Below are 12513 nucleotides of genomic sequence, written 5' to 3' on the forward strand. Positions count from 1 at the left end.
TTTTACCTCGGGAATATTCATGTCTACTAACGAGCATTGCCTTCTGATCTGGTTTGGTTTTAAGTGAGGTTTTTCAATATTATGTGCGCCTAAGATCCGACAGAGAAGACGGCCGACGTGGATAACGCCTGATTATATGATATACTTGGACATTTTTACGAAGGGTGTGCAAGGGTCTGTGGTCCTCCAGCCTAAAAAATTTTGTCTCCAGGAAGAATTGGGGCATATTCCTGATTCACCAAGTACCGTCGCAGTGAACATTATAGGTTTCCCGCGAACCTGAAAAAATGTTTACTATTTTGAGGAACGCTGCGCTGCCTTTAGAGAGGGCGGTCAAGCTGTGCGTATGTGACGTCATTGCAATGTGAAAAGGAAACGAACCTGAATAGACGCCTAGAGAAAAGGAGGAACCATGAGGGTGATATGCTGTTAAATATTTAGAAATCTGGATATCCTAATAGGCAACTGATTGATGAGGCCCACTTCCCAGGGATATAAGGGGGGCATCCCGGCAACCACTTTGAAGAAATTCGGCGCACAAGAATTCAGTCATTTGAATAAAAATAATAATAAAAAGCCCTCAACCTCAGACGAGCTCCGTTCTCGGTATCCAAGTCCCGAAACTCGATGTAGGGAATAGCTGACTTCCCAGAGAGACGCACACAATTCCGATTCGGATACTGTAATAGGTTACACTCTTACTTATCCAGGATCAACTCCGAGATACGCAAAGTATGTCCAGCATGTAATGGGTCCCCACATGACACCAGTCATCCATTTAACTGCTATGTGGAACCAAAGCCTCTTATACTTATGGCCCAACCCCATTGATCTCGTTAGAGAATATCATTGAGAATTTGTGTGCACTGCTACAAGAAGAAGAAAAAGGATGCTGCAAAAGCTTAGCCAGCTAAGGGCTAATTATTTTTTGATAACGATAATGAGAAATTTTGCTCAGTGAGCGCTTTATTATAGCAAACTTGACTAATTGTTTAATTTGCCATCTGTGTAAAATGGAAATCATAAGCAAATTTTATTTTTGAAACAATTCAAATAATGGAGATATTTTCAAATTAGTCTAAAACATCAAAATTCACAGCTTGCAAAACTTTTGAATTACCTATTATTGTAAAAAATTTAATGAGCTGATAGGTCAGACTGAAATCGAAATATCGACGAAGTAAAACTTAAACACAACTATAAATATTGTGTTTTATTTAACTAAGGCCTATCAGCTCATTAAATTTTTTACAATAATAAGTACTTACAAGGCTATCAAAAATCAGCAATACTTTTGAATTACCTTCTTTTAAAAGTGGACGGTGCCATGCCCATTGTCCAAAATTGTATTAATTTTCTATTTTGCGTCATAAGGTCAATCCACCTACCAAGTTTCATTGCTTAGCCGTCTTTGGTAATGAATTATCGCACTTTTTCAGTACTTCGAAATTTTCGATATCGAAAAAGTGACCGTGGTTATAGTCCGATTTCGTTCATTTTAAATAACGATCTGAGATGAGTGCCCAGGAACTTACATACCCAATTACTCAAGTTATCGTGTTTACGGACGGACGGACGGACATCGCTAAATGAATTTCTTGTTTCGCCCAGATCATTTTGATATATAGAAGTATATATCTATCTCGATTAGTTTATGCCGTTACGGATTACCGTTATGCGAACAAAATTAATGTACTCTGTGAGTTCTGCTCAGCTGAGTATAAAAACAAAAATATTTTCTTTTTTTTTTTTTTATTTTCTTTGCATGGAAGGTGAGGCATTCTAATGTACATATGTAAATACGTCCAGCTTTATAAGCAGTTATGCGTTTTGACTGCTCACAATATTGGCGATAATGAAGTTCGCAAAATTTACAATGAGCTTTACTTGAAGACACAGTACATTTATAGCAGTTGGTAGGGATAGTTTAGTGGACGAGAAAAGCCGGCATAATTAAAAACAATACATTACATACAAACATACTAGCGCGATATTGCATTTGCATGCAGTCACTTATAGATTTAGAACTAAATTCGATTCAAAAAGTTCAGCTAGAAGATGTGAAATATTTTCGATTGGAAAATGCAAGTAGGACCAAACGAACATAGCACACTTTTAGCAAAAAATCTATGTGCCCGAAAATACAATAGAACCGGAAGTATCAGCAGTATTGACGCGCACGATATGACCACAGAAATACCAAGTTCCGCAGTGTCATCTGTGTCTGGATCGGTGACGGGACATGACACAGACTGTTGTGGCAGTCCTGCATCGGGGTCTATCTCATCGCTCACTTCAAGTGATTTGGATGAATTTAATTGGCGACGTTTACGTTTCTATTTAGTAGAACCAATGGTATTCATTTTGCTATTTTCGTTTAATTTGTCAGGTATTGCAATACATAAAAAGTTCTAAAACAAATTATTTTAATGGAAATTTGCCTTGCTGTTACAGAAACGGTTGTGAAAAACCAAATAATCTATCAAACATGCACAACCATTTTTTTATTCAACGAAACGGATTGCCGTCTATTGGGCACTAAAAATGCCAGCGATTATATTAAGGTAAGCTGAACAGCAATACAGCAGCGAACAGCAAAATAGCAGTAAAAGTTTTCGTTTTGGATATTTTACCAAAAACTACGCAAACTGATCTCAAAAAAGTTTTCGATGCAGTTCGAGAAAGTTTTACGAATATTTCGAATTTTCTACTTGGAGCACTCTGATTTTTTTAGGATGCAGTTTTGTAGTCTAATCAAGTATAGTCTAACAAAGTACGAAACTCGCATTGATTTTTGACCATTTTCTTTCCGGAAATACCCGATTTTCTCCCGTAGAAAGTGTTGCATTTTTTTATATGGAAGAAACTAAACGAAAAAAAAGTGTGAAAAACCAATGCAAAATTCGAGAGACTTCTACTTCGTTAGATTATAATTGATTGGGCTATAAAACTGCATACTCAAAGAAATTCAGAGAGCTCCAAAGGAAAAAGTTTGAAACTTTCGTAAAGTGTTCGCGAGCTTTCGAATTTCATCGAAAACTTTTCGAGTTTGGGTTGTATAGTCTCAGTTACAAATATCATAGAAGTTTTTTCTTAAAATATTAAAAATAAAAAATTTAAGAAATTTATTGGCGATGTGATACAAATTGCCACAGCTAATTTTTCTGTTTGCTGCTCATTTTTCTGTTCGTAGCTGTATATGTAAGGTTTATGCTTGATTGTGCAAAATAGCAACGGAAAGAGCGAAACTGGAGATTTGTTAATAATAATATTAAAATGCTCTGTACCCGATAGTGTTAGTGTGGTTCTCTGCAATATTGAAGATCTATGTATGTATGTATATGCGCCCTCTAAGATTCACAAAAATAATTCAAATTGTTTTCATTAATTAAATTTTTAATTTAAACTCTGATTTTCATTTTGATCTATTGATCGCAAATGTCACGATCTGTCAGTATCATCTCAAAGTGATGTGAATAGTTTATAAAATAGTGCTTTGTAGGTTTTTCACACATTTTTCTTTACATAGTTTCCATGTACTTACAGGTCCAAATTTAATATTTTAAGGGTCTGAGGCGGCCAATAATTGGTGTCGATTACCGGTTTGAAGCTAAAACACTATACGAAAAAATATTTATGATCTGTAAACATCTTTTCTCACGTAATGGAGAGTCCTGAATGTAAGCGTAGTCTTTGTAAGATACATGTAAAGTGTGCAATTGTAGGCATAGTGTGGTATTGGTATGCTGTATGGAGAAATAAAGAATGAGAGCAGTGTAGTGACTAACTGCAGCGTAATGTGGTAAATCTGATATGAGCGAAACCACGCTACTCAAAGAAAACATGCCACCTAAATACATATAAATTAAAGTTTCTGAGCATATAAACAATTTTTGTACATGAAAGTGGTCGAACAGATGTAAACACTGCTGTTTTGTTGAAAATCAAGAGCCAGAGCAAACATGAGCAGATGGGTGATTTATATTACTGTTACAAAAAGTGGTTACAAAAACAAATCACGTGGTTAGGTATTCAGGTCTAAGCTGAAAATAGTTTCTTATTTTTAGGGTTTTGTCAAGGTTTCGACTTAGACATTAGTGAGGAGGACAGCTCCGTCCGACCGCCGCTGAGTTATTTCCTAGGAAAAATCGACGAATATGAGAATAGGGAGACGGACTTGCTATGGACCAATAGGGTTGACTGCGAAGTCTCAAGGTCCTTATGGCTATGCTTGGATAGGAAAGGCACCAGCTTCCTTCTCAAACTGAACAAATCTGCAATGAGGGTATTTACGAGTGTCATCACAGGTCATTGTGCTATCGCACCAATGCTCCAACGGTGGCGAATACCAACAAGCTCCCTCTGCAGAAGCTGTCAGGATGAGGAAGAAGGGGAGTCGATCTACCACTTTCTCTGCCGATGTCCGGCGCTTCAAAGAAGAAGGCTCAGATTTCTGCGCTCACGCTTCTTCGACAGCCTGGCAGAGGTTGGGAAGGTGGACGTCTCGCTTCTTCTTAGGTTCATCAGGGAAAGCAAGTGGTTCGTTGAGGACCACTAGGAGGTAATGGGGCTAAACGAATTTTCCGCCACCCAGTACTTACTGAGGGCACTCACAATGGACAAAAATGTCTCCGAGTGGAAGTGTGGGTAGCACCCACGCACGCCCTCTTAACCTAACCTAACCTAGAGTTTTGTTGGTTGTAACATTTTTTACATTACTTGGTTACATTTATATGAAGTATAAAATAAAAAAATAAAATAAAACAAAATGACATAAAATAAAATAAACAAAAATAAAAAAATATAAAACAGAATAAAGTGAAATAAAGTTAAACAATAAAACAAATGAAAAAAAAATAAAATAAAATTAAAATAATATAAAATAAAATAAAGAAATAAAATAAAATTAATTACTTATAAAATTAATTAAATCGATTTTTAACCCGTTTGTTATCGGTAAGTTTTCGATTTGTTATCGAAAAACTATCGATTTGATATAGGATTCTTACCAATTCGGAGTGATATCGAAAGGTTATCGATTTGCTTTCAAAAAATTATCGAACTCTTACCAAAAAGGTATCGATATATAATAAAAAGGATACCATTTGTTTTAATAAACTTACAGATTTGTTAACGGCGTGTTACGGAAGAGTTATCGATTTCGTTATCAAAAAAGCAACGATTTGCTATCGAAAAGTTATAGCTATCTTATCTTTGTTATCGGCATGCTAACGACTTGCTAACGACGATTCATCTGCTTGTTGATATAAAATAGATGACAAGTGTGCAACCTCTTTCTGTGACAATCCAATAAGACACGAATAAGAGGCCGATGACTAGGCAATAACAAGCCAATTACAAACTGATAAGTCGGTGATAATTATTCGTTATCAATAACAAGCATATTATAAATATGGGTTGTTACAAATAAGTGACCGATGAAGCTCTCATCAAAAAAGTCTTGAATTTGTTTCTGACAAAGTTGCCTATGTTGTTGTGGGTTAACTTCAACCTCTGGGCGAGCTCTAGTTAAAAAAATTAGTTTCCAGACGTACACCTATATGTTATCGCATCGAATTTTACGAGCACTTGGTACTTGCATTACTTTTCGCGATGAATCACAAAATAGTCCACGAAATTTTTACCTCATTTATGTTGATTTATCATGGGGCCACATTTAACCAGGATTAACTTTGGGGAGGTGAAGTTGAGAAATGGCATTGTGAAACTGTGGCTCTATAAGCTTTTGTATTGCGCTTAACAGCCCCTTGAGTTCCACCTATTAGGAGTAGTCCAGCTATCAGATCTCAAAGCAGTAAATTTCTAGACTTTGCTAAGACGACAGCATTGTTATATAACATAGGGTTTTTTCGTAACGCTATGTACAAATTCAGTCCATGTCAGCTCCTTATTGACTCGCCAGTTCAACTTAACCTAACCTCTCCAATGAAAGGATTTGTATTCTTTTTAATAGTCAGTTGTTGTTGCTTTGATTATTTGAATCAATTCATTTTCACATCTGCACATTCTTATCATTACAGAATATAGAAACCATTATTCAGCCATATGCTGCTAGAATTTTCATGACATCCTCGCTCATCGAAAGTTTAGTGCCCGCCTTTTGTGGTGTTTTTATAGGCACTTGGTCGGATCATTTTGGGCGGAAGCCATTGCTGGTTACAGCGTACAGTGGTAAGTATAAAAAACAAAGTTAAACTTATTATAATTAATTCCTTTTGTGCAATAAATTTATACAAGGTCAGTAATTTTGTAGGTTTCGCATTGTATTATGCTATTACAGCGATAATTGCGCAATTCTCAACTTTTTGTCAGGTTAACCCTTGGTATTATATATTGGCTGCGTTGCCACTTTCATTAGTTGGTGGTCGTGTTACATATTCTGTGGCAGCCTTTTGTTATATTTCCGATGTGTCCAGTGCGCAGGAGCGACCATACCGGTGAGTGATTGCAATCGTTGACTTCGCATTTCTTTTTGTACATTGAGAAAAGCTATTCTAAAAATAGAATTTAAATTAGAATGCCAATAAAAAAAAAAGCTGTTCTCGCAAAGTTCGATGTGTAAACACACATGTGTAACGTCTAGGAAACTAATGCTTTTAAATTAATTAGAGCTCGAGCAGGGGTTGAAGTTAACCCGCAGCTGAGCTAACTTTACTAGAAACAAACAGTTTCGGGCTGTTTGAGAAGAGCTTCGGGGGCTTCTTATCGGTAGCAACCGATGGCTTATATATCGTGAAGTTTTCGATTTGTTATCAGAGAGAATATGACATTCTTATCAAAAGGTTACGCATCTGTCATCGGTTTTATATTGAAGTTTTAGTAATTAACCTTCCGATAACAAATTGGTAGTACCCCGATAAGAAATCCATAACTTTTCGATACAAATCGATAAATTTTTTATAAAAAAATTGATAACTTTTCTATACCACGCCAATAAAAAATTGGTTACACAATTGATATCCTTTTGTTGACATATCGACAACTTTTGAGTAAGTAATCAATAACTTTTTGATAACAATTCGATACTTTTCTATAATACTCCGATAAGAAGTCGGTAACAATCTGATAACAAATTGATAACATTTTGATAGCATATCGATAGTTTTTCGATGAAAAACGGATAACTCGTCGATTAAAAATCGATTTAATCAAATTAAATGTAGTTCAGTTTAATTTAACTTACTTAAATTAAATTTATTTTATTTTGTTTTACCCTATACTGTTTTATTTTATTTTATTTCATTTTATTTTGCTTTATTTTATTCTACTTTATTTTATTTAATTTAATTTATTTTTTTAGACTATTTTACTTTTTTATTTTATTTTATTTTTTTGCTTTTCTCTTATTTAATTTCGGTTTATTTTGTTATTTTATTCCTATTTTATTTTATTTTATTACAATCGTGAATTTAATGAGTTTGGACGTATTCACAATAATTTTTCTTATTAAATTATTGTATATTTATTATGATGGAAAAACTGAAAGGAATTAAACTTTCTTTTCTTTTTTTTTAACTTAAAAATACAAAGATATCTGGAGAGATCCGTGACAGGGTGTAAATAACTATAACATCAGCCAGTATATTTAACTCCTTTCAATTTAATTGTGAATACGTCTTGAACTGATTAAATTTACGAATGTAACAGATCAACAAACGAGTAAATCAAATAACATTTTATTTAATTTGTTTTTTATTTTATTTTTTATTTTTGTACTATTTTATTTAATTTTAACTTATTTCATTTAATTTTATTCTTTATTATTTCTTATAAATCGAACCAAATAATGCACAAAGATGGTAGATCCAACCAACCCCTTAAAAGAAACAAATTTCAACTTAAACCTGAATACCTGAATACGTGCCTTGCTTCGGTAAAACTTTGTGTATCAGTAATAAAATTCACGCATTTGCTCCTTTTTGCCATTATATCTCCGGCCCTCTATTTCCAACACAACAGCAGTTTCAGCTAGTCTAACAATCGTTAGATATTTTTCAACTAAAAAAGCACAGCCAAATTTTTTTTAATGTTACTAAATATCTACTTCCAGCATGGCCACCTACCAAGCCGCTTTATTTATGGGCCTGATGACTGGATCATTTACCGCCGGTTACCTTTACGAAGCTACCAATGCGACTTTTGTTTTCTTGACTTCTTGTTGTTGTATTTTTGTTGCCACCTGCATTATACTTTGTTTTGTACCGGAAAGTTTAAATAGACGACGGTTTCCTCTAATAAGTAATAGTAGTTTTATAAGTCAAACAACAAATGAAATGCAACCAACTGGAGCACAACTAACCGAATTTAGGAAATTATTCGACCTAAAAGCGGTGAAAGAAATGTGGAATACGTGTTTTAAGCAGCGTGAATGTAATGATCGTTCTATTGTTTGGTTGGCAATGATTGCGCTTTTGATTTCGGTTTTTGTGATAGGTAATGGACATTTCTAACTTTTCAGTCATATTTAATCACAGGTGCATAGTATTTACCAAAATAATATTATATTCTATTACTTACATAGACGGCTCCATGATGGTGTTTTATTTGTTCATACGTGCGAAGTTCCATTGGTCAATCAAAGAGTTTACAACGTACGAGACGACTAGCACGTTTGTGTCTACACTGGGTAATGTGATTGGTGTTATTATTTTAAGAAAAGTAAGCAGTGGTTAATTTACACTGACAAATTATTGAATGTAAAATTATTGTTTTTATCCATCATAGATATTTAAATTATCCATTGTATATTTGGGCATTTTGGCATTTCTAAGCGAATCGGTTGGCTATTTTACGCGGGCATTTGCTGACACAAATTGGCTTATGTATCTGTCTGTTGGTCTCAGCGCTTTGAAGTCTATGGCACAACCGATGTGTCGCACTATAATTTCAAATGCGTTACCAGCTAACGAGTTGGGTAAGAAAAATTAACTTATTTTACTTATATGTTTTAGGCCGACTGAAGTTTTACGAAGGGTTTTTAAGTGGCTGGATGAACTTGGATTTAGCGTACAAACCATGTACGGCCGCAAAGATTTCGCTTGCTTAGCCATTTTATGAGAATGAAGGAAAGGGGGTTGAGCCCATGTTTTACATATCCGTAGTTGGAAGCATAGAAAAGAGGCCATCACTGAGTTGGGAGAGATACGAGTATGTGATCGGCCTCTCTTTTGGCTCCAAATTGGTGTCAGGGATAGATAGCGTAACTTCTTACGCAAGATCTAAAACCAGCAAGGCACTTAAACGCCAAGTTATAATGATGATGATGATTAGGCCTGCTAGTCAGATAAAAAAAAATTTCCAATTTTCGGAGCTCTTGACTAAGTGTTCATTAGGGCCACACAAACATTTAATAGCCGTTTGCGGCGCTGCTTGAGGTAGTAAACTGCATCATATGTATTTCAATCCCATTAAAGCCTTATGTAAGGCTCAGGGGTTTCGATTCTTAATAACATGCGATATACTATCGAGATCGCTGAACAAGATGTTTTTTTAAAGGCCAATATTTTTTCAAGTTCCTAAAATGTAAATGAAATAAAGAAAATATTTGAAAAAAGGGGAAAAAATAAGTTGTGTAAAAACGGCAATGGAAAAATACAAAATAAACAAAATAAAATTTAATAAAAAGAAAGGATATACAATAAAATTTAAGATATGAAGATAAAATAAAACGACATAAATTAAAGTTTAGTAAAATAGAGATAAAGTAAAACAAAAATAATAAGGTCAAACAAAATAAAAAAACGAAAGAAAATTGGTATAGCGAAGTAAAATAAAAAACCAAAATAAAGAAAACTAGAGTAAAAGACAATAAAACAAAATAAGCTGAATAAAAAAGTTAAAAAAAAATTATTTAAGATGAAATAAACCAAAATGAACAAGAAAACAACAAAATTAAAAAATATGAAAAATAAAAAGAAATAAAATAAAACAAACGGTTTGATGAGATGAGTAACGAAAAGGATGCAGTGAGGAAATGTATAGCTTTGAGGAAATTTTGTAAATTTAATTAAATGTAATATCTCCCTGAGGAATGTACAAAATATACCGAAACGCGTAGGAAGATTAAGAAAACTTCATTTTTCGCTTAAACCACCGGCCAAATAGCTCTAATTAAAATAACCTAAAAATAATAAACTGAAAAAATAAAAATAAAAAAATAAAAAATAGAACAAAATTAGTATAATCAAAAATTAAGTAAAATAAAAAAAGTAGAACAAAAATAATAAAATTAAATAAATAAAGAGTAAAACAAAATAAAATAAAAAAAAAATCGCTTAAAAAGATTGTTTGAGGAAAAGCGGCCGTAAATGTTATATTCCTACTTAATTGGTAGAAGAAAAGGGAAAATAGAATAAGCTCCCAGGAAAAATTCAATTTAGAATCTAAAAAATTAACTTTGTTTCCTTGCTCACAGAGACCGAAATTACTTATTACTTCAAATTTTTAAATTGAAAACGTTGCTTTGTAATAATTACAAGTATTTTTGTTTTTTGAATTATAATTATAACTCAACATTTATTTTTACGTTGCTTAATAATTATTGTGACCCATAAGTATTTTTTTCGTTTGCAATAGGAAAATAATTTGATTTCTCTTGTTCATAATAGTGCCGCTAAATAAAGGTGTTGTGTGCATAAAACTTTTGCAAGATCTAAGCATGCTGACTTATTGTTTGCGTGATCGCATGTCCTAAGGATTATACGATCGTGTAACCATATTTTGCAAAAGCGTTAATGTAAGCTTCCAACCAACTGCTTATCTCCATGTTAGAACACATTAGGAAATAGTGTATTATTTCCTGGGCCAGTGTTCTTTGCCAACCGAATTGTTACCATATTTATTTTTCATAGTCCGACGGGGTATGGCCCATCTTATGGAATTAGGGAATCGAGCTCATCGACGCCTTGCCGCTTAGAAATGAGAGAAAGTGTTAACTCTATACATTCAATTCAATTCAATTCAATTTATTTATAAGACTCGTTGGTAGAGCGTAAGGCTAATGTCTTTTAATCCCATCATCATTAATTAATTTACAATAGTTTCATACATAATTAATAATAATAATATCTAATAACAATAATAATTACTGTATATGCATATCATAAAAATTTGCATTAATTTAAATCATAATTAACAACTTATAACAAATATTTTAGGTTTAGAAAGATTTATTCCTTAAAATATGAAAAACAGAAATTAAGGTCATAAGAATGAAAAAGTAAAAGAAAATAGGAAGAAATATTTAGATATTTAAAAACTTAAACACTTCCAATTTAAAGCGCCTGGGATTTGTTATCGATTTAATTGTGTTTGGTAAAGAGTTCCAGAGTTTGACAACACTGACAAAAAACGTTCGTGATGAAGTATTATAATGGTGTTTTGGTACGATGAGGTTGCGTGTTCTAATCGAATGGGCAAAAGCCAACTTTTCAAAAAGGTACTTTGGATTTCTCATATTAATGAGTTTATGCATATATATAAGATTACGGTACTTCAAGTAGCAAGTCAGATTGCAATCGAGTATCTTGTAACTAAATTGTGAGATGTGGTCATACTTACGCCTACAAAATACATACCTTGCACAGCTGTTTATGGCCATTGCAAGTTTTCGCTCAGATGCGCTATCTAGGTGCCCGTAGATGAGTTCGCCATAAGAAATGAGTGGAACTATAAAGGTTTTCACCAAACGTAATTTTGTGTCCTGCGGGACGAAGTTAGCTGTGTACCACAGCTTTCTTAGAATGAAATAAATTCTAGATATGATTTGGTTTATATAATCGGAGCACCCAAGGTATGAATTAACTTTGTAACCAATGCTAGTTACAACTGACTCGAAATTTATAGACGAGTCCTCTAAAATTATTGGGGGAAAGAATTCCTCACAATTCCGCCTGTGTGAAATACATATGGCTTTGGTTTTTTTTGCGTTAAGACTCAAATTATTACATTTGGCCCAAATAGAGATTGATTGCAAATCATCATTGATTCTAGCTATCAAATCTTCACATAGTCCTGTTGGACGGGATAGATATACTTGTGCATCATCCGCATACAGGTGTATGGACACATTTTTACAGCAGTAGACCATATCATTAATAAAAATACTGAACAAAATCGGGCCCAAAATGGATCCCTGAGGTAACCCCGAATGCAATCTTCTTAGCTCAGAAGCCATATTTTTAGTCACAACCTTTTGCCAACGATTACTAAGGTAGTTTTTGAGCAGATTTACCGCGTTTCCAGAAAACCCAAAATACTTTTCAAGCTTGTGCAAAAGTATTGTATGGTCAACTTTGTCAAAAGCCTTGGAGAAGTCCAATAGAGTTAAAACAGTTAAATCACCTTTATCGAAGGACGGTCTAATATCATCAATTATTTTAAGCATAGCAGTTGCACAGCTGTGACCCTTTTTATATCCTGACTGGTTTTCGGCAAGAAGATTATTGTTGTATAGATAATCAACTATTTGCGTAACCATTAGCCTTTCCAAAA

At 33.7% G+C, this 12513-nt stretch overlaps 1 protein-coding gene across 2 annotated transcripts in view; it reads left to right on the forward strand.

Moving 5' to 3' along the window:
- The first annotated feature begins 1906 nt into the window (after positions 1-1906).
- Positions 1907-12513, forward strand: part of LOC137244834 (probable peptidoglycan muropeptide transporter SLC46) — a 68656-nt gene continuing 58049 nt past the window's right edge. Inside the window, exons 1-7 of one of the 2 annotated variants that reach the window (XM_067774430.1) lie at positions 1907-2389; positions 2455-2564; positions 6042-6192; positions 6275-6458; positions 8072-8454; positions 8543-8679; positions 8746-8935. In XM_067774430.1, coding sequence (XP_067630531.1) covers positions 2083-2389; positions 2455-2564; positions 6042-6192; positions 6275-6458; positions 8072-8454; positions 8543-8679; positions 8746-8935 — 1462 coding nt within the window. In that variant the 5' untranslated portion in view covers positions 1907-2082. The remainder of the gene's footprint in view (positions 2390-2454; positions 2565-6041; positions 6193-6274; positions 6459-8071; positions 8455-8542; positions 8680-8745; positions 8936-12513) is intronic. The other variant, XM_067774431.1, reaches the window with a different exon arrangement.

This window comes from Eurosta solidaginis, chromosome 3 (genome assembly GCF_040869045.1).
Source record: "Eurosta solidaginis isolate ZX-2024a chromosome 3, ASM4086904v1, whole genome shotgun sequence".
Classification (NCBI taxonomy): Eukaryota; Metazoa; Arthropoda; class Insecta; order Diptera; family Tephritidae; genus Eurosta; species Eurosta solidaginis.